The sequence below is a fragment of the Myotis myotis genome, unplaced genomic scaffold (assembly GCF_014108235.1).
Source record: "Myotis myotis isolate mMyoMyo1 unplaced genomic scaffold, mMyoMyo1.p scaffold_m19_p_2, whole genome shotgun sequence".
NCBI lineage: Eukaryota > Metazoa > Chordata > Mammalia > Chiroptera > Vespertilionidae > Myotis > Myotis myotis.
This window is the reverse complement of record NW_023416324.1, coordinates 114,031,731-114,058,114: the sequence shown is the minus strand read 5'-3', so window position 1 is coordinate 114,058,114 and position 26,384 is coordinate 114,031,731. Positions and strand designations below refer to the sequence as shown.

The window sequence follows — 26,384 nt, the reverse complement described above, 5'->3', positions numbered from 1 at the left end:
AAGGTGACAAGAACTCGTTTTGGCCTGTGTCCAACCCATCAATCACCAAATAAAATTCTGCTGTGAACCTAGCATATACAACAGGAACTTACTAGACTTAGCCCCTACCCTGGGGAAGTGTGCCAGTTGCTTTGTACATATTTTCATTTTAACCTTAAATCACCTCGTAATGGACATATTATCATATCATATATGACGAACTGGACGGTCAGAGAGCTGGGACTGGAGGCCCGTGCTCCACCTCACTGCTGCCAGGCTTGGCTAGGAATAAGGGAAGGATTTTTATTAAAAGCCAAGCTAGGAAAGCATCATTTTAAATGCAAGGCATTAAAACGAGAAGCTTATTAAAATCTTCCATAGGTCCTACATCTGTTTTTCCACCTCCCACCCTCTATCTTCCCTTCCTATCACAAGCATGTTTTGTAGAAATAACTGAAATTGCTCCCTTACCTCCTCACCTCACAAGTATTACTCAACCCTCAGTCATCAGCCCTCTGCTTAGGCCCCACTTCCCTCCCCCGCCACCACCACCACAACAGAACACATGCAGCCCTGGCAAAGATGACCAATGATCTCTTTGTTAATGAATCCCATCCTAAGGCACTTCACTTTCCTGTATTACCTCACTTCCCTGCAGCATAAAGCTGGTCACAACTTCTCATTTCTTAAATTCTCTTCTAGAATCACACAACATCCTCCCAACTCTCTAACCACTGATGTCTATCACTGATCTTCTGTTGACCTTAAATTTACATCACCAGTCAGAAGCACTTCCCCAGGTTTCAGACCTGTATCTTCAATGACCTTGTAGACATCTCCACATGGATACCATATAGACGTTCTGAAATCATCCATCCCCTCATGTGCTCCTCCTCCTCTCCCTAGCATCAAGCATCTGGGAGGCCACCAACACGCCTAGTCTCTTTTCACCAACATTAGTCAGCCACTAATTCCTCAATAGCTTCAAAGTTGTTACATCTCTCCATCACTCAATGCCATCAACATCTCACTAGCAGTTTACTGAATTTTATCTTTGGCCACACTTAGCATGTCCACATGTTCCTTCCCCATCATACCTTCAGAAAAACTGCCACAATCCAGGTATCACAGCTGCCAGGGGAACTCCATGATCCTTGCTTCCCCACATCAAGGTACACTGCTATATTTCCACAGCCCCCAAATCTCTCACTTTGTACTTAGTGATCTGTTTACTTCTGGATCCTCAACTTCACTCTAACCTCCTTGAGGACAGAAACGAACCCTCATGGTCTTTATAATCCCAGAGCCTAGAAAGTGAGTGGACTCTCAGTAAATGACCTTATGGAAAAGGTCAGGTTATTGTTGGTTGAAAGAGGAGCAGAGATTTCTAAGATAGGGAAAGAGGAAAAGAAAAGAGGTTATTCAAGAGCAAGATATGAAGAAAAGCAGGGTGGCTAAATACAAAGCGTGTCCCCAAAAGGCAACAACAGTTTGGCCAATGTAGAGAGTTTAGGCAAAGATTAATGAATGCAAGACAAGCAAAAACTCACACTTATAAAGCACTTAATTTATAAATACTAGTATATATTCTAACTTAAGCTCATTGTAGTGCTATAGAGTAGGTATTATTGTCCCCAAGTTTTAAAAGATCAATTATGGGCAAGCAGATTTCCCCAAAGTTTATTGCCAATTTTTAATAATCAGAACCCAGCATCTCTTGGCTTTGACACCCCATGATCTTCAACAATACAAAAATAACTCCTTATATTTGATTAGTAATTAAAATTCAAAATTTCCCTCGCACATAATAACTCATGGTTAGAGAGCAAAAGAAAGCAGTACTACATGGGTTATTTAGAAAGAAGAATCTAGCAACAAGAATCAGGAGAGATTTGCAAAGAATGAAGGAAGAAGCAGAAAGACCAGAGGGGGATAGTATAGTGGCCAACACATGAGACTAGGAAGGTATCACTCTGGAAGATGGCTGTGGGAGTAGGAAGGTGAGAACAGAGCAAAGGAGAAGTATTGTAACAGAAGAAATAGACTAATTTAAGTGGCTAACTAGATGAGGAGCAAGGAAGAGAAAACTGCCCAATAGAGTATAGTTTTTATATTCTTTCAACCAAGAGATGAAGTAAATATTCACAAACAAGGAGAAAAGGAAAAGTGGTTTCTATTGAAGAAAGGGAAAATGGTTAAAGTTTAGAACTGCTGAATTTGAGGAACACAGACATATAGCACATGCCAATGTACACAATGGACTGAAGTTTGGGGAAAGGAAGAGAGAGATATGGAACAGAGGTGCTGACTAAGCATCGACACAGACATGAACACTCTTGAAAAACAGAAATAATCTGGAGCTGTGGCCTAAATTTGGGGAACCATTTCATTCAAGGAAGTTAGTTAGTTAGTAAAGGGGACAGAGAAGGCAGAAGGAAATTCTCAGAAGCCAGTGGGAGAATAAAATGGCTAATTTCTCAAATCTGGCTACAAAATTCAAGTCCAGAAAATCCAAATATCATGTCTGAACTGATTAAATCTCAATTCTTCCACATAATTTCAACATGAATTAAAAAAAGGGGAACATCCCCAAAAGTACAAATCATTACCTATACCCAGGATCTCCAGATTTTGGACCCGATTCTAAAAGAAAAAACTCATAAATTTGGGAGCTGTGGAAATACAGCACTGTACCCTGATGTGGGGAAGCAGGCATCACGGAGATCCTATGGCTGCTGTGATACCGGGATTGTGGCAAGTTTTCTGAAGGTCCAATGGGAAAGGAACATGTGGAAATGCTGAGTGTGGCCAAAGATAAGTTTCAGTAAACTGCTAGTAAGACAATGATGGCATTGAGTGACAGGGAAATGTGACAAACTTGAGTCTATATATCACCACGGAGTACCCTCTCCTATTCGAAGAGGTGGAACTTTTGCTAAGTAGTGTTGGGATTTCATTCCCTCTTCAACAGAGGACAGGAGTGTTCTTATAATATGCTTTCCCCTAGTCTTGAGACTCATCCATTACTGCAGTGAATTGCTAGCCTGTTTCTATTCCTTTTCTTTTCTGTGCACTTTTTTCCTTTTTAACTTTATTGAATTACTAGAGGCCTGGTGCACAAAATATGTGCACTTGGCGGGGGTGGGGAGGAAGGGCATCCCTCAGCCTGGGCTGCCCCCTCTCACAGTCCTGGAGCCCTTGGGGGATGTCTGACCTAAGCCGTCAGTTGGACACCCTTAGTGCTGCTGCAGAGGTGGGAGAGGCTCCTGCCACTTCCGCTGCGCTTGCCAGCCGTGAGCTCAGCTCAGGGCTTCTGGGTGAGCGGTGCTCCCTGCTGTGTGAGCGCACTGACCACCAGGGGGCAGCTCCTGCGTTGAGCGTCTGCCCCCTGGTGGCAGTACACATCATAGCAACAGGCTGTCCATTTGTTCAGTGGGTCAATTTGCATATTAGCCTTTTATTATGTAGGGTAGTTTACATACCATAATATCCACCCATTTTAAGTATATGATTCAATGATTTCAGTAAATTTATAGAGTTGTGAAACCATCACCCCATAACTCAGTTTCTATCACCCAAGTAAGATCTTTCAAAACCTTACAGTAACCTCCGCTACCATTTGCAGCTCCTACAAATGCCAACCTACTTTGAACCTCTATAAATTTGCTTTTTCTGGACATTCTACTTAAATGGTATATAACCTTTTGAACTGGCTTCTTTCCCTTACAAAATTTTTTTGAGATTCATGCATATTATAGCTGGTGTTTCATTCCTTTTTATTGCTGAGTAGTATCCTAATGTATGACTAGAATGCATTTTGTTTATCCATTCATCAATTGACATTTGAGTTAATTCCACTTTTAGTTATTACAAGTAATACTACTGTAAACATTTGTAAACGAGTCTTTTCATAGACATATATTTTCCTTTCTGTTGGGTAGGTACATATGAGTGAAATTGCTTGGTCATATGACAAATTAAGGTTTAACTTTTAAAAAAATGCTTTTATTGATTTCAGAGAGAGGAAGGGAGAGAAAGATATAGAAACATAAATTATGAGAGAGAATCATTGATTGACTGCCTCCTGCATGTCCCCTACTGGGGATTAAGCCCGCAACCCAGACATGTGCCCTGACCAGAAATCGAACCATGACCTCCTGGTTCATCCACTGAGCCACACCATCTGGGCAAGGTTTAACTTTTTAAGAAAATACCAAATTGCAGAGTGGCCATATCATTTTAAATTTCCACCAGTGATTTATGAGGTTCCTGTTTCTCCATATCCATGGCAAAACTTGTTATTATCTAATTTATAGCCATTTCCAGTAGGTGTAAAATAGTATCTCATTGTGGCTTTTATTTGAATTTCCCTAATGATTAATGATGTTGACCATCTTTTCATGTGTTTTTTGATGAAATGTCTATATAAATCTTAGACAATTTTAAAAATTGGGTTGTTTTCTTATTAGGATGTTGTGAAAGTTCTTTGTATGCATACTCTGAAGATCAGAAATGTGATATACAAATATTTTCTCCCTGTCTCTTTTCCATGTCCTCTGTACTGTTAACAGTCTTTTATCTCTCTTACTGCTGCTTGTGGCTCACCCACTTCCGGGCACCCTTATCTTCTAGTGGGCTCATGCCATACTGGAATCCTTGCTGTCAAGTACAAGTGAAGCCAAGAGGAGGAAAACCACATAACTCAGGAACAGAGAAACATAAAACTAAAGCAGTGTTTGTCAGTAAACATCTTGAATATTTCCATGAGAAGCTGAACTCAAGAAAAAATTTACTGAAATCCAAGGACCATGTCTGTAGCATACCACCCTGAATGCGCCCAATCTCATCTGAAACCCAAGGACTATGATGAAAAAGTTTAGAAAATTAATTGCCTCCATCCTCCCCTTCCCCCTACTAAGCTTTAATAAATAAAAAGAAAATAGGATTTTATCTCCTTTCCTTATTAAAAAAAAAAAATAGTAGAACACTGGTACCTAAACTAGAGGGACTCTAAAAGCCCTAATCATTATCTATGTTCCATTAACCAAAAGATACCTTTTGAGTACCCGCTATGTACCACATATAATAGCCATTTAAGGTGAGGCACAGATAGGATATCTAAACTCTCAAAATAAATAATTTGGGGCATTTGGGGAGGTCACTGAAAACTTGGAAACAATTTTTTCCATTTACTACCAAATCCAAAGTCTAGTACCAAATTTCATGTGATTCTAGGAAACAGAATAAGAGAAAGACAAAGTAACAGGGAAAAAATAAGTGCCTCCCCACTTGCTCCCAATTCTGAAATAAACTTTCGCCTCCAAAGTGCTCTTTCTCAGGTCACTCAGCAAACGTAACTGCTCACACAAACCAGAGATTGCTTTGCACTTGCAAGGGATGAGCTTACGTGGGTCCCTTTGCAGCTGTGTGGTATATGAGCAACCTCAGTGAGGGGCACATGGAAGTCTCATGTGGTTTTATTTCAGAGGAACAGTGTGACTTCCCCTAAAAGTAAACTCTTCCAAAAGCACATTTCCCTGTAGGAGGACACTTCCAAAACAGTTCCCAGGACTTCTCTCTTTGATCAATATCTGAGGGAAGCCAGAAATCAGGGAATAAATAAGGCTGCTGCAGGAGAAGTGGGGTACAGTAATGTTTTACAGTATTCAACATCAGATCTTTGTAAAAATGTTGTGAGGAATCCAAGGCTTGGAAAAGTTAGGTATTCAGCCAAAATCACAGTCCAGTCATTCAAATGCTATTTGCCCAAATTCAAAGTTTGAGTTTGGATGAAATATAGTTCTCATGAAGAAATACAAGAATTTATAAGACAAACATTCGAATGATATTAAACTCTTGCTTTAGCCAGTTTGACTCGGACTGAAGGATCAGGGGTTTGAATTTGGTTAAGGTCACATACCTCAGTTGCAGGATCGATCCCTGGCCCTGGTCCAGGCCGTGGTAGGGGTACATGCAGGAGGCAACCAACTGATGTGTCTCTCTCACATCGATGTTTCTCTCTCTATGTCTCTCCCCATCCTTTCCACTCTCTCTAAAACTCAACAGAAAAATAACCTTGGGTGAGGATTAACAAATAAATAAATAAATAAATTCTTAATGGGAATCTATGTTTGAGGAAAACACATAAATTTGAATCCTGACAGGGATTTTCTAAAGCTTTGCAGATTCCAGAAAGTCCGATTCCAGGAATGTTAGGTGACTTGATGGATGTCACACAGCTGGTTAAGGTAAAGCCAGGACTAGAACCCCAGAAATTACAAGAACAGGATGCTGCATGCATTTGAGCTTATAGAACACTCCTGCATATATCAGTGTTAGATTTTTAAAGTATTTTTTAAAAATCTCCAATTGCACAAAGTCCCATCATACATGCACTTAAATATATGTGCTCAGGTCAGAGGGGGAGCATGAGGTGCAGGCAAGAAAGGGGAGACACTAATTAACATGTCCTGAGTGCACTCTTGGCCTGGGTTCTGAGTGTCTCACATAATCCTTACTGCAGTCCTACCACGTGATCACTAACAGTGCCATTTCAGACAGGAGACACGGAGGCAAAGAGACCATGAGGAACTTTCCCATGGCACAGAGGCATTCAAATGGAGAGCATACATACAAATAAGTGGTCCATGCTTCATGGCGGGCTGAGAGAGGACACAAAAATAGACAACTCTTGTGTGCCAAAGTGTTCGTGTCCAAAGAGTATACATTTTCTGAATCACATATATATGATTTGAACTGTATAGATCAAAATATTGTGTATTTGAATCCCTTCCCGACTGTTTCATTTTCTTTTGCCAGAAATTAAACCAGGAATAACCTATGCAGAACCCTTGCCTCAACCATCCCCCAGTATTTCCTGACACATATTTTTGCTGACAGTCCATCCTAAATAAAGAATGGGGTTCAACCTGACATTTACAAAATTACCAGGTAAGCCATAGGGAAAACTGTGAAGTACTTGATCGATAACTGTTATTCATACTATGTCGCAATTTGGGGGTTTTATAGGCCACTGAACCAACTAACAACATAAGCCTGCATTTAGCCTTGCCCTTCATCAAGTATAAAGCAGCACCCAGGCAGGATGGCATACTGAGGAACACGTAACTAGCTATCCCTTCACTTTAACCTGTGTTTCACCTAGAGACCATTGAAAAGGACAAGAAAGATTAAATTAATAACATCTGGGGAAGATTTTTATACCTTAACTAAAGTACATATTACTTTGCAGAGGTAATAAGTCTAAACCAAGGTTCACTGAGGTTATCCAGGAGGCCAAAGGCAACATCTACCATTGTACTGGGTAACTATTTAGAAAATGATCTTGCAAGGGCAGTTGTGCCTTGGTAGTAACACCCTATAATTTGCATGACTTTAGTATTTCATTCCCACCTGACAGGAGAGCAGCAGTGACATATTGTTGACGCTTTCACATTCTGTCCCAAGACTGACATGCCCCAATGAGCAATAATATAGCTTCAGCAAAAGAAAAGGACCATGATTCCTCACCACTCTTTCTATCATTCCTCATGCGACTGCCACTAATGGGACAGACTGTAACGAGTGCCTGAGTTAGAGAGCGAACCCTAGGTACTAGATACTGTGCACAACGTGTTTGCAGACTATTGAACTTTCAGATGGTCCAGCAAAATTAATCTCTATGCCATTTTGCAGTCAGGAAGTGACTAAACCAGCATTGCCAAGTAGGACTTTCTTCAATGATGAAAATTCCCTTCACCTGCACCATCTGATATAGTCGCTGCATGCAGTTAATGCTCTATCTTGCAGCAAATCCTATGTCTTCCTCCAGCACACACAGATACACACAGACCCCCTTTCACGCAAACACAGGCAGCCACAGTTCACACCCCAACACACATACCTCATTAACACTCACATACACTGGCACAAAAGCTAATTTACTATGGAACTCCAGTGCCTAAGTCATTGTTAATTTAATATAAAAGGAGATGGAGGAGGGGAGCAGGGGAGAAAATAACAAAGAAATGTATACCCTCAATTATCACTCTGCATCAAAGTCTACACTAAGTAATACAGAAAATGACATCCTAGTAAACAAGAAGCATGTGAGAAAATAGCCTTCACTGTAAAACTGGCTTCTAGTCCCTCTTAATTGAATCCTCAAGGTACCTGACATTAAAACTGTTCCCTTATCTGGTCACATTCTTTATGGACAGTGAAGTAGGCGGGGTAATACTGGCTGGGTGAGACAGCCACTCCTTTCCACGCCTTTGCTCCTGAGCAGGAGCAGTGCGGGGACACGCCTCTGAGCACACACAAGCCTGGGGGCCTGGGGCCCCACAAGGAAGGGAGAAATGGTGCAGGACAGGGAGCCTGGGGCCCCACACAGAAGGGAGAAATGGTGCAGGACAGGGAGCCTGGGGCCCCACACAGAAGGGAGAAATGGTGCAGGACAGGGAGCCTGGGGCCCCACACAGAAGGGAGAAATGGTGTAGGACAGGGAGCCTGGGGCCCCACACAGAAGGGAGAAATGGTGCAGGACAGGGAGCCTGGGGCCCCACACAGAAGGGAGAAATGGTGTAGGACAGGGAGCCTGGGGCCCCACACAGAAGGGAGAAATGGTGTAGGACAGGGAGCCTGGGGCCCCACACAGAAGGGAGAAATGGTGTAGGACAGGGAGCCTGGGGCCCCACACAGAAGGGAGAAATGGTGTAGGACAGGGAGCCTGGGGCCCCACACAGAAGGGAGAAATGGTGTAGGACAGGGAGCCTGGGGCCCCACACAGAAGGGAGAAATGGTGTAGGACAGGGAGTCTGGGGGCCCTACACAGAAGGGAGAAATGGTGTAGGACAGGGAGCCTGGGGCCCCACACAGAAGGGAGAAATGGTGTAGGACAGGGAGTCTGGGGGCCCTACACAGAAGGGAGAAATGGTGTAGGACAGGGAGCCTGGGGCCCCACACAGAAGGGAGAAATGGTGTAGGACAGGGAGCCTGGGGCCCCACACAGAAGGGAGAAATGGTGTAGGACAGGGAGTCTGGGGGCCCTACACAGAAGGGAGAAATGGTGTAGGACAGGGAGTCTGGGGGCCCTACACAGAAGGGAGAAATGGTGTAGGTCAGGGAGCCTGGGGCCCCACACAGAAGGGAGAAATGGTGTAGGACAGGGAGTCTGGGGGCCCTACACAGAAGGGAGAAATGGTGTAGGACAGGGAGCCTGGGGGCCCTACACAGAAGGGAGAAATGGTGTAGGACAGGGAGCCTGGGGGCCCCACACAGAAGGGAGAAATGGTGTAGGACAGGGAGCCTGGGGGCCCCACACAGAAGGGAGAAATGGTGGTGGTACAACTGGCAGAAAAAAATCATGACTAATCAGATTTAGTTCTAAAACAAAATTGAGACAAAACTCTCTATTAAGTTTAAAGCTTTCGAGAGCAGCCCACACATGGCTTTTCTTGCTCCTTAGGAACCAGTTTTTTCTTCCTATTAGCATATCCTATATAATAAAAAAGAGAAACATGTAAATTGACCATCCCTCTGCTACACTCACCAGCCAATCAGGAGTATGCAAATTAACCCAACAAAGATGGTGGGTTAATTTGCATACACAGACACTGGGCGGAGAGCAGAGCAGGAGAGCCGGCAGAGAGTGGAGTGGCTTGGGGAACTTGGCTCCTTAAGCTGCCAGACGGAGAGCAGAGAGGGAGAGCTGGCAGCTTGGAGGACTTGGCAGAGTGGGAGGCCATGGGACTGAGACAGAGCAGGAAGGGAAAACCAAGAGTGTGGGGAGCACCAGGAATTCTGGGAATAGTAGTTCTGGTGGCAGCCCCAGGACTGGAAGTGGAAGCCCAGAGCGTGGGGAGCACCAGGAATGCTGGGAATCATAGTTCTGGTAGCAGACGGATCTCATAGACCAGTGGTTCTCAACCTGTGGGTCACGACCCCTTTGGGGTCAAACGACCCTTTCACAGGGGTTGCCTAAGACCATCGGAAAACACATATATAATTACATATTGTTTTTGTGATTAATTACTATGCTTTAATTATGTTCAATTGTAACAATGAAAATACATCCTGCATATCAGATATTTACATTATGATTCATAACAGTAGCAAAATTACAGTTATGAAGTAGCAATGAAGATAATTTTATGGTTGTGGGTCACCACAACATGAGGAACTGTATTAAAGGGTCATGGCATTAGGAAGGTTGAGAACCACTGTGGCGGTTCTCAGAACCCCCAACAATAAAATTATTTTCGTTGCTACTTCATAACTGTAATTTTGCTACTGTTATGAATTGTAATGTAAATATCTGATATGCAGGATGTATTTTCAGGGGTTGTGACCCACAGGTTGAGAACTGCTGCTAGAGCAAAGTGAGCCTGGAGCAAGCTCCTGTTGCGGTGGGGGATGGAGGGAAAGCAAAGGTGAGAGACATAAGTAAAGTCAGAGTGTCTAGGAAAAGTTAAAGGGTTAAAGGGAAGTTACCCTGAAACTTCCAGGAAATCTCCACCAATGAAGCAAAGAAAAAAAAAGCCTCTATTATTCTGTGAGCAACAAACCAAACTGAGTTGGGGTCTCAGACAATTCACTCACATGATTGCAAAGACAGACAGAAACTCCAGGATTAGAGAGGGCTCCCCTGAGGGCTCCCAGATTGGAGAGGGTGGCAGGTCAGGCTGAGGGATCCCCACACCCCCCAGTGCATGAATGTCATGCACCGGGCCTCTAGTTATTTCATAAAAGGACCCGTAACAGACGTTAATAATTTAAGCTGCACTGTAAATGTGGAATTTGTGAGTGAAGTAATAACCAAGCCCAACCCACCCGACAGACTGCAGAAGTCCTATATTCCAAAACACTGATCCCAGACACAAGCTGAGGAAGCAAACGCTGTGAGGGACACAGCCCACAAGCTGGACAGGAGGCTGCCTCAGAGCCACAAGGCAGTTCAGTACCACTGTGCAGCCAGGTCATTCGTGCAGGGCTTTGCATGTACAGGGCGGAGTACAGAGAAGGGTTGTTTCTACCATTCTGATTTTAGACTCTGTATTTAATAATCACCGTGATTGATTAGTAAATTATCACTTAATATGAGTGCTTGTGTATACAATCAAAACTTTGAAATGCTATGATGATAAACTGAATATGCACACAGTCCCTGGCCAACCAGGGAGGCACGGGTCCTTCCGTTCCACACTGGACATGCAGAGTGGACCCAATGCACAAACACTGGGGGCTGAGCTGGGCCATACCTAGTATGCTACAGTTAGTGTACCATCCGATTAGGATCTACAATGACTTTGAAAACCACTCATCAATAATTGTTTCAAGTATAGCTACCATTTCAGGAGATGATGTAGTGGCCCCTTTTCAGGCTGCACCCCTCAGCTGTACCACTTATCCCCTCTCCACTTTCCTAGGGATCTCGTCTGGGTTAGACAAAAGTGACTGCTACTAGTTTAATTGGGGAAATTAATTCAAGCAGATATCTTAACCCAGGTGAAACTGCACCTCTTAAGGAGCTCCTAAGGCATCAATGCTGACGTGGATCTTGGGGTGCTTAAGCCGCCAAGACGGCACACTTCATTATGTCAAACAGGTTTCAATGATCTGTTCAAGGCAATATCTGAAACTGGCAACAGGAACCCAGATGGCAGCTGAATCAGGTATTTGCACTCATAAAGCTTATGGGTACTGTCATCACAGGCTAGTCCAGGTATAAATTATGAGCCTGTGTAAAGATATTTAAGCCAGGAAAACCTGTTTTTACAAACACTTGTAGCAGGGAATAAAAGGGAACGAATTAGAAAGAGGGCAAGAATACTCACAAAGAGCCTACACTTAAATTTCAGGCAGCAATTTAAGAACCTGTTTTTGAATTATAATCATTAGACCTTCTCTGTTTCACTTCTTCAAAGAAGGGAACCAACAACAACATATATACTACAGTGCCTCTCATGTAGGGAAACGAGGGCCAAGTTCATGCAGTTACCTCTAGCACAAAACCACTCCAAAACACAACTGGTAAACATTATAAATTAGTGACAAGTAAAAACACAGAAATGACCTTCCTTGTAACTTTACATCTAAAAAGTTCATTTTAAAATTGTGTTAGTTCAGGCCCTAGCCAGTTTGGCGCCGTGGAGACAGCGTCAGCCCATGGGCTGAAGAGTTTGGAGTTTGATTGCAGTCAAGGGCTCATATCTCAGTTACAGGCTTGATCCCTGGCCTTGGTCATAATGGGGCGTGCGGGAGGCAACCAATTGCTGTCTCTCTCTCACATCGATGTTTCTCCCTCTCCCTGCCCCCCCCCCCCACTTCCACTCTCTCTAAAATTGAATGGAAAAAATATCCTCAGGTGAGGACTAACCAAAAAATAAAAATTAATAAAATAAAATTGTATTAGTTAAGGTTTTCATACAGAGTAGGTGACACAGTGGAACCAAATGGCCAAGAGTCTTACTGGGAGAAATGCCGCAGGGACGGCAGGCTGTGTGCACGCCTGCCCCAGGGAGCAGGGGCACTCAGACGGCAGTGCAGTGGGAGAAGGTTTTCACCAGACGGACGGAGTCCTCCAGCCACTCACTGTCAGAAGCTCCTCCTGTCCCAGGAACAGGCTTGCCCTCATACCCTCGCTGTGCTCAGCAAGGGGTGGTGGCAGTCCATGGGAAGTGTGGCATCAGCAAGAACACGTCATGGGGTCAGAGCTGCTCATCAGTTAAACGCTTTGTAGTAGGAGATCCCAGAGGCTCCTTTCGTTGCTGTCACATAAATCTAATGCTGATAAACCATTTCAGTGATTTATGTGACAGATGGTATAGTATGGGTTTTTCACACATGAACTGAAAACTAAAAACCCACCAAAAGTAAAAGGTTTAAAGATTTCATCGAAGTGCAATAGGTAAAATCTTATAAATACATATAGGTACCAGCCTATAACCATTTTTTAATTTTTCAATTATTGTTGGCATTCAATGTTATTTTAGTTTCAGGTGCACAGCATAGTGGTTAGACATTTATAGAACATATAAAGTGAACCCCCCCCCAATAAGTCTAGTACTACAATATTATTGGCTATATTCTCTATGCTGTACTTTACATCTCTGTGACTAGTCTATAACTACCAATTTGTACTTCTTCCTTTTTTTTAAGAAAGTGCAAGGGAGGAAGGGAGAGATAGAGAGAAACATTGATATGGGACACACTGATTGGTTGCCTCCCACACGCACCTGGATAGGGGTCAGGGATCAAGCCTGCAAACCCAGGTACCTGCCCTTGATCTAGAATCTACCCCAAGATCCTCCCATGCACCGGCTGACACTCTAACCACTGAGCAATGCCAACAATCCCTTCACTTGCCCTCCCACCCACCAACCTTCCTCCCATCTGGCAATCATCAGTTTGGCCTACACCTATTTTTAACAAGTTGTTCTCCTTGATATTAAACTAAAACATTAAAAACAATTGCTTCTATTCCTAAAAACAGTCCCTAAAGCTTAAGTACTATAAAAAAGTCATTAGCAAAAAAAATCAAAATGACCCACTAGCTTTACTTTTTCTCTTGACAATTAAACAACTCAAAACTGGCCCTGATCAGGTAGCTCAGGTGGTTGAAGCATCATCCTGATCCCCAGTCAGGACACATGCAGGAGGCACACAATGAATGCATGAATGGGTGCAGCAACAAAATCACTGTCTCTCTTTCTCTCTCCCTCACCCCCGCCCATCTCTCTCCATCTAAAATTAGTAAATAAAAATTTTTATAAAGTCAAACTTATTTAAAAACCCACAAAACTTAAAAATGATAAAGAGGAAATGATAGTTCAGATCATGCCAAAGACCACATTAAAAGAAAAACCATGTGCTATTTTATTTCCTTATTATATGAAATTTCAATTTTCTGCCCTCAGATTGTGTTGAATCTATTTGTAATGATACCAAACACTGATTTAAAATTCATGATAATTTTCATTAATATTATTTATTTTCATTTTCAAACAGCACAGAGAACCAGAAATATCACATTTTACTTACGGGACAATGGGGCGGGGGGCAGATAGAGGGATGAGGCTAATAATTCTTTAGTCACTCAAAATTTCAACAATTCACTAAACTGACACTTTACATCACTAAAGACATTTTCAAAGTCTCCCCAAATGGCAGCGGTCTGCTGTGAGGGAGGCCAGGCAGCTATGAGCATGCTGTGCAGCACTACAGTGACATATCCGCTTCTCCCGCAGATACCGAGCTGCTCAGCCAAGGGAGCCACGTTCCAAGTAATGCCAGCGATGGCCTCGGAAGGAATACCACCCTTAACAACGAGTTCGACACCATCATCATGCCTGTGCTTTACCTCGTTGTATTCGTGGCAAGCCTCTTGCTGAATGGTCTAGCAGTGTGGATCTTCTTCCACATTAGGAATAAAACCAGCTTCATATTTTATCTCAAAAACATAGTAGTTGCTGACCTCATAATGACACTGACATTTCCATTTCGAATAGTCCATGATATAGGATTGGGACCGTGGTACTTCAAGGCCATCCTCTGCAGATACACCTCAGTTTTATATTATGCAAACATGTATACTTCCATCGTGTTTCTTGGGCTGATCAGCATTGATCGCTATCTGAAGGTGGTAAAGCCATTTGGGGACTCTCGCATGTACAGCATAACCTTTACGAAGGTTTTATCCATTTGTGTTTGGGTGATCATGGCTATTTTGGCCTTGCCAAACATCATCCTAACAGATGTTCAACCAACTAAAGAAAATATTCATGAATGCATGAAACTTAAGAGTCCCTTGGGAGTCCGATGGCATAATGTAGTCATTTACCTCAAAAGCTGCTTATTTGTGGCTGTGCTGGTGATCCTGATTGGGTGTTACATAGCCATATCCCGGTACATCCACAAGTCCAGCAGGCAGTTCGTCAGCCAGTCAAGCCGGAAGCGGAAACATAACCAAAGCATTAGGGTGGTGGTGGCTGTGTTTTTCACCTGTTTTCTACCATATCACTTGTGCAGAATTCCTTTTACTTTTAGTGACTTAGACAGACATTTAGATGAATATGCACACAAAATCCTGCATTACTGCAGAGAACTGACACTTTTCTTGTCTGCGTGCAATGTGTGCCTGGACCCAATAATTTACTTTTTCATGTGTAGGTCATTTTCAAGAAGGTTATTCAAGAAATCAAATATCAGAACCAGGAGCGAAAGCATCAGGTCACTGCAAAGTGTCAGAAGATCAGAAGTCCGCATATATTATGACTATACTGATGTGTAGGAGTTAAAGGCTAGGAGACCTCCCCTTGTATGTTGAAGTCGATATGTACAAATTGCAAATAAATGTTTCTTTTGATTAACCTTGCTTCAGACCATCAAAATATGGATAAACAGAAAACTAAAATGGTATGAAATCTGGGTATAATTTGAAACTACAAAAAACATTAAGGCAGACCAAAAGGTGAGGTAATAAAGAGGTAGTGCAAGGCTGACAGGCAGGGTTCACGACAGAGCTGAAGGGGCAGAGGCAGAGAGCTGCAGCAATGTGAGGGCACAGCGACATCCCCTGGACACCTTGCTGCTCTGCAGTCACTTTGGGGCGAACAGAAAGTAGGGAAGATAACTCCACCTAGCCCTGAAGTTTGATTCGGGAAAGAAAATGCTGTTTTCAATACAATTCATTTATATAACAGTAAATATTGATTCCTTCTCTGAATAAGTAGGACCTTTGGCCATCACCCTTTTGCTGTGTTTATCAGTGTCATATGCATGTTTTTAAAACTTGTGTAGTGTGGGGGTAGTTGGGAGGAGGTTTGATGACATTGTTTAAGTAATCTATTTGAAAGATTGAATTCAATTAACTGATTTTAAAATTAGGCTATTTTATAGAAAGAAAAGTGTGGCTGAATGTAAGGGTGAAACACTGAACTTTGTTATTATTACGTACCTATTCTGCATTTAAATACTTGTGCTGAGGGTAGAGAAGAGAATATGGAAGCTTGGCTGATAATTGAGTATATGTAGTTTATCAAAAGCCAATTTTTAGAAAATTATTAGTGAAATACTCTTCTTTTTAAGCTTTAATAATGATATCATTCATTTAAAAAGATAACCTTTGGTTGAAAAATAGAGTTCAATAAATCAAGCACAAAAAGTATAAACAACCCTCTAAATCTTACAATATTTTCCCCTTAAGAAAAATCCTTGAGCCTTCACTCCAAAGCGTCCAGCTGCTCGAGTATTGCTCAAGTGCCTGATTTGTTGCTAAAGCTGAGGAGGAGCTGGGGAAGCATGAAGGGAGGCGGGGTAGTGACGGCACATTTGCTGACAAAAGAGGACATTATAGTGAACAGAGATAAAACACACACCCGTATATGAAAGAACAATACTTTATTTAAACTCTTTTAAACTATCTGCAAAATTATAAAAAAACAAAACCTAAGGTGCGCAAAAGAGGGAACAAGAATAACTTGGCTGAACAATGACAACCCTCAGAAGGTACAAGAACAGAATTCGGGGACTGCTAATTGTCCAGAAGGTGAGTCAGGTTTGGCAAAGGGATTGGTAGTGAAGGAGTTAAAAGAATTATCTGAGAATCTCTATCCAAGTATCCATCTCTCCATCAAGATTCTAATTCCATGAATTCCAGGGGCACTTCAATATGCGAATATATTCACCTCAGTTGGTTATTTGAATAGCCACTTCCCTCCCCCAATTGTGTGCCACTAGCTAGGTTAAGACTGCCATGCTCTACACCAGCTAATGTGAAAAAAAGTTTGAAAGGCTAATTATTTTCTCAGCCTTCCCCATATTACTGAGGATGAATGGCAGGTAACCTATATAAAGTGAAGAAGTGAAGGGAGCAGTATTGAGGCTGGAAAAATACCCTGAGCATAACATCCTATCCCTCCATTCCCTGTTTCTTTCCACTACATCACAGGTCCCAGTCAAATACCTCAAAAATGGTATTACCCTCTTCACTATGTGAGTATGTATGTGTGTATATATGACATACAAATGCATGATCACTTAGAACCCCATAATTAAGACTCTACCCTCTTTAATAGCATCAAAGGGCTCCATTTAGCACTATGGAATTTACCAAACACATCTCTACCCCAGACCTCAACTCTGAGGTCTTTAAAATATTTCAATTGTATTTTAATGATTCTATAACTGGAACACTGTATAGTGGGCACAGTTAATGTTATACTGATTTTATTCTCTGAAACCAGAGGCCCGGTGCACGAAATTCTTCCCCAGGAAAGGCGGGGGGGGGGGGGTCCCTCAGCCTGGCCTGCGTCCTTTGGCAATCTGGGACCCTTCAGGGGATGTCAGGCCTTAATCAGTAGTCGGACATCCCTCTCACAATCCAGGATGCTGCATGCACCAGTGACCATACTTTTTTTTCATACAGGTGGAAGGCATCTTGCTGTTGTATGGGGAGCCACATTTTTTTGCCCTGATTATAAAAAGTAGTACATAACATCCTTCTGAGGCAGTAGTACCATTTTCCCCATCTTATGGGTGGAAAAACTGAAGCAGAGAGAAGTTAATTGGCTTTGTCACACAGTTATAAAGTGTCAGAATCTGCAAACCAGAGTTCAAGCATGTCATCGCTGAATCATCCTGTTTTTTCAGTGTTAGAGTAGCTTTGCCAGGTTTTAATTTTTAAATCTAAGAGACTGTTCCCAATATATAGGGTAGGGTCCCTAGGCCTGGCTTGCCATCAGGCCCATCTGTGGGGCGACCAGCAGGCCCCACTGGCACCTGCCTTGGCTGGTGGCCTGGAGCCGCTCCGCCCCCCTCTGCCCCCCCATCACTGCTGTGGCCAGCCCTGTCCTCCTCCCCCCATCAATGCCATCAGTCGCCTCCCTCTTCAGGGGGAGGGGGGGAAGGCAGACGCTCAATGCAGGAGCTGCCCCAGACCAGGGGCAGCTCCTGCATTGAGCGTCTGCCCCCTGGTGGTCAGTGTGCGTCATAGCAACTGGTTGTTCCGCTGGTCCTTCTGCTGTTTGGTCAATTTGCATATTAAAGTTTTACTATATAGGATTACATTATTCTATTAATGGGACATCTTATAATACTATCTCCATTAAAAATAAATTGTGTTACAAAAACCATCAAATTCATACTGCTTATGTTTCACATCAAGGCCCATACTCTGGTCACAAAAGTTATTTATCCTGGTCAACCAAGAATAAATTATTTACATGAGTAAAACATTATCAATAGAAATATTAAATATTTGCTCATGTTAGAAGCTAGTACAAAATACATTAGTACTGAAAATTTTTAAATCAATTGCTAATTTGGAAATAACCAGAAATCTAAGATTTCTTACATGGAGTTTTTGAATAATATTCAGTATTTCAGGATCCTCTCAAAAAGTAATAAATAACATAGTTGTTCTTCCTTTATGCCCTTGAGAAACATATTCAGTCAACTTCAAAAAAGAAAATGTTTCTGTTCTTTCTAAAACTCACATTCAATGAAACTGATATGTAGAAAATATTTTGGTGTATGTCTTACTCTCTGTATTCATTATCCTATTCACACCATTCTATTCTCATTTCCAAACAGTACACCAGTAGTTTTCCTCAACCACAACTTTAAGGGAATGCTAACTAGGAAAATTCACAAACTTAGATTAAACAGCTAAAGCAAAATTGTGTGTGTGCAGGTGCACACATGTGTGCACAAGAGTCTACAGCCTAAACATAAAGAAATTTTATGATAGCCGTGGGGAAATGTGATATACCAGGAAAAAATAAAGAAATGTGATATGTTAGGGGCAAAAAATTAAGAAAACAAAGACAAAATAAACTTTGGGGTCCCTTAAATTTTATAAATATTTTTCCCAGAATAAATACAAGAAGACAGTTAATAAATACTTATTAGGCGTTTACCATGTAAAAAAAAAATACACTGTGCTCAACATGATACTTAAAATAATCTTTGATATCCCTAAGTGAATTCTAAAAGTAAATATTTCTTAAGGTCAAACATTTTCACATTTCAACGGAATGCAAGCATTTCATAGATGCAGACTTATTTAACACTGGAGGCCCGGTGCACAAAAATTTGTGCACTCAGGGGGGTCCCTTAGCCCGGCCTGTGCCCTCTCGCAGTCTGGGACCCCTTGGGGGATGTCCACCTGCTGGCTTAGGCCCGCTCCCTGGGGGGATTGGGCCTAAGCTGGCAGTCAGACACCCCTCTGGCAGCCCAGGAGCCCTTGGAGGAATGTCCACTTGCCAGCGGGGACTAGGCCTAAGCTGCAGTCGGACATCCTTAGCGCTGCTGAGGAGGCGGGAGAGGCTCCCACCATTTCTGTGCTGGCAGCCGTCAGCCTGGCTTGTGGCTGAGCAGAGCTCCCCCTGTGGGAGTGCACTGAACACCAGGGGGCAGCTCCTGCATTGAGTGTCTGCCCGCTGGTGGTCAGTGTGTGTCACAGTGACCAGTCATTCCCAGTCGTTCTGCTGTTAGGGTCAATTTGCATATTACCCTTTAATTATATGCCTGGTGCATGGGTGGGGGCTGGCTGGTTTGCCCTGAAGGGTGTCCCGGATCAGGGTGGAGGTCCCACTGGAGTGCCTGGCCAGCCTGGGTGAAGGGCTTGAGGGCCATTTTCAGACTGGCTATACCCGCTTCAGGGTGGGGGGGGTCCCTGCTGGATTGCCTGCCAGCCTGGGTGAGGGGCTGAGGGCTGTTTTCAGGTTGGCCACACCCCCTTCAGGGAGGGGGGTCCTGCTGGGGTGCCTGGCCAGCCTGGGTGAGGGGCTGATGGCTGTTTGCAGGCTGGCCACAGCCCCCAGCCACCCAAGCTCCCAGTGGAGGCTGGCTGGAAGCAGGTATCTGGGATTTATTTATCTTCTGTAATTGAAACTTTGTTGCCTTTAGTGGAGGCCACAGCCGGCCAGGGCAGGTGGAAAGCTTGGCTTCCTCCATCACCAGGGCAACCAAGCCTCCTGCTTGCATCAGCTCCGTGGCTGCTGGACGCCATCTTGGTTGGTTTATTTGCATATAGTCGCTCTGATTGGCTGATGGGTGTGGCTTGGGGGAGTAGTGAAGGTACGGTAAATTTGCATGTTTCTCTTTTATTAGATTAGATAACTCCCTAGTTCGCTACCAACATCTAGTGGTAAAATTCATGAAAGAGCAGAAGAAAAAGGCTCCAAGCCCTTCCCCTTATCTTTCTTCAGCCATCTTTAGTGCTAATGTGTACACACACACACACACACACACGCAAACAGTCCTGGAGCTGCTTAGAAAAACATAAGATGCAAATGTTTGAAAAGAATAATTAAGACCTACAGAAAGTTATCTTACAAATATAAAGAAAAACACAACAAAAGCTAAAAAAGCTTCCATACACATGAATTTAATGGGAGAAAATGATACAAATATTGACTGCTCTTTCCTAATTTATACACATGAAAATATAAATTAAATATAATTTATCTATGGATTGAAAAGTATACAAAACCATTTATTAGTGTTGAAGAGGAGGAAATAAGACTGTATTGAAAGTTTTATTTATCAAGCAACTCATGGGATTCAAATGCCAACTTTTGTTTTGGATATTTTTAAGGTCTATATAAACCACAATAATGAGGTAAGAAATCATTTAAATGATAAAAATTGTGTATTGTGGCTTTTAGACCACATATCCTTTTTTGTCATTTGGAAACCACAGATATGTAAATTCCTTCATAGGCAAACATTCTTTAATAAAAGTAAAGTGGCCAATTCCTCTTCGAATAATGCCAGAGAATATCCACTGGTGGCAGTCTGGGCAGCCTCCACAGCCTCAACTCTCAGAAATGAGCCACGTGTCTGATTAAATCAGCATAGCTTAGGAATAGGGTTTAGGTCACCAGATTTTTCAGAGCCTCCAAGTCTAAGTCTGGATTTAAACATTAGAAACAAAACTTCCCAGCTCTGACACATTCACATATACAAATACACAGACCAGCCCTAGCTGGTTTGGCTCAGTGGATAGAGCGTCAGCCAGCGGACTGAAGGGTCCCAGCTTTGGATCTGGTCAAGGGCACATGCCTCGGTTGCGGGCTCAATCCCCAGTAGGGGGGCATGTCGGAGGCAACCAATCAATGATTGTCTCTCATAATTGATGTTTTTATATCTTTCTCTCTCTCCCTTCCTCTCTGAAATCAATAAAAATATATTATAAAAAACAAAACAAAACAAAACATGCAGACCAGCACAGAGAATGTACAACCAGGGCTGGCGGATTCAGTACAAGTGTAACTCAGCCCTTAACCTAGTAACTATTTTAAATAGTCTTAAAAATCACTTCCTGTGCTTAATATTATTACTACTAGCCTACACCAAATATCTTCAATAATATTGAAGCCATCTATCAATTACCAATTAATATCTATATTTATTTTTCAAAAAACCTGAGCTATATCACGCGTCTTCAAATTTTAGTTATTTTATGCAGCTAGAGAAATACCACACAATGAAAGAATAGATAAATGTATAAGGAGATGGATATCAGGCAGAACATTTATTTATTTTTTTAGAAGTGTTAAATACTCTTTATTTGATATTATACAGAAACCACACTAAAATGACTTTCATTCAGTAAAAGGCAACAGTTTAGATACAGGGAATTTTATTAAATTGGCATAGTTGGGACCAAAGAGATAAAATGGTCACTGCCAGCTTATCTGCAGCCCTTCCTTTTAACAGGCTAATGAACACAACTTGAAACACAAGCTAGTCTTGCAGGTCTAAGAGACAGTGAAGGGGTTTCCTCAGAATTTAAACATATTAACACAACCAGTCATATAAATCTAAATGTAAGCCAATCTCCTACAGGTTTTGAGATGGCACTCGCCACCTCTGTGAAAAGTTGAACATTAGGAATCAAGTCCCACCATATTGTTAGAAGGGAGGACAGTGACAGCACTTGCTGAACCAAAATTATCATCAAAGCTCAGAAAGCTGACCATATTCATTAAACCTCAAGCCAATCTTATTTAAATCAGGACTGCCCGAAAGAAATGCTTCTATTAGCCATTCATGATCTGAATTCTGGTGTATGAGATTGATTTAAATATGGTACACATAAAAAAAGTCATGAGACATTTGTAATAAATAAGGCAGTGGCCAACTATTACTCATTAGTAGCTTTTTTGAAATAAGCTATCAAGTCTGCCCTTTCTGCACTCTTCTTAATGCCAGCGAAGATCATTTTTGTTCCAGGAATGTACTTCTTGGGATTCTCCAAATACTCCATCAGTGTAGCCTCACCCCAGGTGATACCTTTGTTCTTGTTGGCATCTGTGTAAGAAAATCCAGGGGCCTGACCTGTCTCATTCAGAGAGACCATGGAGATTTGGCCCAGTCTTGTGCTTGTCTCCCTTTTCCACAGTATGGCACTGGGCACACTTCTGAACAAAAATCTTCTTGCCCATTTTTAAATCGCTCGTTAGTAGTGCACGATACGGAGATCCCCACTCGCAAGCCGGACGTCCCGTTCTCTCAGGCAGAACATTTATGTACTATTTAAGCTTGGAGTCATCTGGGTCAGTGCTTCACAACACCATCAAGCCCAAAGCATCTTTTCTGAGCTGCATCAACATACTTTTAGTATGCTGATATAAAGCCACAGATAAAATCTACCTACACATACAGGCACAAGTGTGCACGTACACACGCACTCAGACCTCAGCTTGCACAGTAGTATGTACCATAAAAATAACTGCAAAGCAGAAACTGTGCAAAGCAATCTTAATAATCAATTGTTCCATAACTTTAAAATTTTTGTCAAAATGTTAAAAATTTTCTTACTGCTGGCTATAAATGAAAAATAGCAAATTTATAGCATTGGAAACATTGAGAAGCGTTTTAATCCTTTGTAAAAAAGAAAACTTATTAAGAGCAGTGTGAACAGTGCTTGTCTTGCTGGTATTTAACTCTGGATTCAGAGTGGGCATCTTTTCCTTTGTCTTGTAGAACTGTCGCACTCCTCACTAACTCTGAAACAGCTTCCAACATTTTATCCTTTATCTCAGAAAATTCCTTTAATATGAAGTTCTTGCCAGCATCACTTTCTCTACACTCCCGGTGAGCTATTTCTTCTATAGATCTCTTTACCAGTGGTTTGAATTCTAGTTCCAGGGTTACCACTTTTCAGAAAGACAGGCGTGCAGGGACCAATCACCAACCAGCAGTGAAGGAAGTGACGTGACTGGTCACTGACTATGAGGCACATGTGTCATTTACACGGTGAACTATGAACTAGAGAGCTAGCAGTGAAGTTTGTACTTGATGGAATTAATCAGATAATGCACTGTGGTAATTGACATCTGAGCCATGTTGCTGGGAGACTGGTATTATTTAACCAAATCATGGTAACTTAAATACATATATATCTGAACTATAAAATCAAGGCCTGCCTGCCTAGATATATATGCATCTGAGTATAAAGATAATCATAACATAAGAAGAAATAGAAAGGGAGAAATGGATAATAAAGTAATATGTAATTTGATATCAGATCCATAAGAAAATAGTACTTGCTGATTAACGGCACTCAGATGCTTACATTCTATTATTTAATTATGTGAATGCCACTTATGTCATTACCATTGGCAATATGGCTCTCAAAAAATGAGAAACAGTTCTTGAGAAACATTGGTCAATGTATATTTGACCAGGCAAAAAAATATATTTTGCACAGAAAAACAGAATTAAATGATGGGCTTAGATATTTATAATCAGGTTTTTCACCCATGGAAACATTTAATGGGCTACTTCTCTGAGAAGCACAGGACAAGTCTTCCCTGTGCAAGACTGCCTTAGACTTTCCCAAACATCTGGCATCCACCACATAGTGGGAGGAAACAATACTCCAGGTATGACAACTGCCCCTGGGGTTAGCACACTGAGAACTCAGATGCTGGTTCCTGAGCCATCCATAGTCAGAGAAAAGGACACACCCAAGGTTTCAAGCACTACAGAAACCCAAGCCTCTACATACAATAAGCCCTAAATAAATTTGCAGAGGGATACAATATTAATAAAAAATTAATAAATAAAGCAAAAAATTTTATTCCCACATCTCCATAATCACAAAAGATTATTAAAAGAGTAAGTGATTTCTATAAAGTCTATATCCAAGCTTCATTAGATACCTGCTTTGAAGTTTAATATGTTCTCTGCAAATGCCATTTGAAAGACTGCCATACATGCCCCACACATACCCCTAAAATTATGAGGTAAAAACAGGCAAGACAATAATGATGATCAAATCTTATGTAGTGCCTACCAGTCACTATCCTAAACATTTTAGCCCCCACAACAATCCTACGAAGTAGGTATCCTATTATTATTCCCATTTTACAGATGAGAAATCTGAAGAACACTAGCCAAGGAAGTGAAGTGATGGTGGCAGGTTAGGAAGCCGAGGGGTCCATGCTGTTGTGCCTGAATTGCATCACTCTCTTCCCCACCCTATCCAAGGGGGCTCCTTACCCTGGAACTTAGTTAACAGCATCACCACCACCCAGGCACCTGAACTGGAAACCCAAGTCATTCTATGCACTCTCTTTTCCTCATCCGCATTAACCAAACCCTGCCAATTTACCCTCAGAAATGGCGGACAAGCCAGGCCTCTGCCCTGCCTGGCCCTGCATCAGGCTGAGCTCAGATCCAGGGCTGGGCTGCGAGGTCTCATGGATGTGCAAGGATTTGAGAGTAGGGCAGAACGGACCCCCTCTTGGTGTGTGCCAGGCTGAGAGAAGAAAATACACCAACTGCCATGATTTCAAACTGACAAAACTACTGCCTGAGGCCTTGACTTTTCTGCTCTTTCCCAGGCCCTTGCACACTCTTTTCTAGTACACTGAACACGGACTGGTTGTTCTCTAATGTGTACTGGGTACTCCCCACACACCGAACACCGTGATCAGCACCCGACCTGGATCCGGACAAACCCCTGGGGAAACACCAGCCTCACGACAGAGGTGAAGAGTCCACATCCCTTTCCCAGGGCCACGCAGTTCAGAGAGACTGTTGCTGGGATCTGGACTCGGGCCATGTGGCTCCAGAGTTCAGATTTTTTTCTTTCTAGTCTTGATTTTATTATTTCCATCTTTTAAATCTGTACTGTTGAAAGTATTATATATGTCTCCCTTTAAGCCCATTGACCCCTTTTAGCCTGCCCCTGCCCCACCAGAGCACAGCTACATATTGAAAGGCAATGCATCCCTGAAGGTATCACTAATACTACCAAAAGACTTGCTAATTATTTATGTTACCAAATGCTATTAACACAAATAAGCCACAATACTACAGCTAAGGCTGGGCTTGAGGTAGAGAAGTCCTTAACCTAGTGGTTCTCAACCTTGGCTGCACATTAGAATCACCTGGGAATCTTTTTAAAATCCTGATTTCTGGGCCTCATCCTCCGGAAATTCTGTTTCTTTGTTATGGGGTGGGGCTACAACATTAGTAACAAAGAAACAGAATTTCCGGAGGATGAGGCCCAGAAATCAGGATTTTAAAAAGATTCCCAGGTGATTCTAATGTGCAGCCAAGGTTGAGAACCAATGCTTTAACCAAAGGCTCAATAACTTCTTCATAAACATGGAAGATAATACAGTTAGGAGGACATTAAGTTAGGCCAATCAATCAAGCATATTTCATCGTTTCATTCCATAATTCATGATCAAAACCTGGATACATGTGAGAGAGAAAGTGCCCCTAAGCTGGCTCCACCAGTAAACTGGGACAGTGTGGGCAAACCAGGACGAAGGACCCCACGCTCCAGCACACAATGAAAGCTCCTGTCTACATTCGGATTTAACAGGCAGCTTAAGACAAGGAGAAAGAACTCCAGGAATTGAGCCATTTCACCAGTGAGAAGCCTCACTGGGAAGATTCTGCCATCCAGCTTCCTGACACAACTGTGCGCCCTGGATGCTGGATCAGCAGCTATTCAATTCACATCTCTAATGGATGCTTCCTAGGGCATGTAGGTTAGTGCTTGTTGCTAACAGTTTTGTTTAATGCCACAACCCACCCAAATTGGATATTTTTGTCTGCTTTTGCTTCCTGGAGTAAGACTTAATCTAAATTCTAATTTAAAGTCTTTCTTTCCTCCAAAACAAAACCATCATGATTCATTCTTAACATTATTAACTACTAAGTACCAAATTTCTGATTGGTATGATTTCAGATTTTACAGATGGTGGCTGTATTCACCCTTCCAAGGCACAGGACTCCATGGAGACAACTAAACAAACAGGCTGGTCAGGAGGCAGAGCCACATGGAGTACTGGTGTGGGCCACCTACAACAGGGGGTTAATTAAATGTCACCTCTAGGAAGTCAGAGGTGCTCCTGAAAAGCTGATGAAGCCCCACC

At 42.3% G+C, this 26,384-nt stretch overlaps 2 protein-coding genes and 1 pseudogene across 2 annotated transcripts in view; 1 reads left to right on the top strand and 2 right to left on the bottom strand.

Annotated features, from left to right (window-relative positions):
• Nucleotides 1–26,384, bottom strand: part of MED12L (mediator complex subunit 12L) — a 423,259-nt gene that overhangs the window by 143,218 nt on the left and 253,657 nt on the right. The gene's annotated exons all lie outside the window — the stretch shown is intronic.
• Nucleotides 6,799–15,347, top strand: GPR87 (G protein-coupled receptor 87). The gene is made up of 2 exons (XM_036350504.1): nt 6,799–6,930; nt 14,226–15,347. Exons 1-2 carry the CDS (start codon nt 6,897–6,899, stop codon nt 15,266–15,268), a joined length of 1,077 nt encoding a protein of 358 aa, XP_036206397.1. The 5' UTR covers nt 6,799–6,896; the 3' UTR covers nt 15,269–15,347.
• LOC118677560 lies at nt 21,152–25,057 on the bottom strand (annotated as a pseudogene).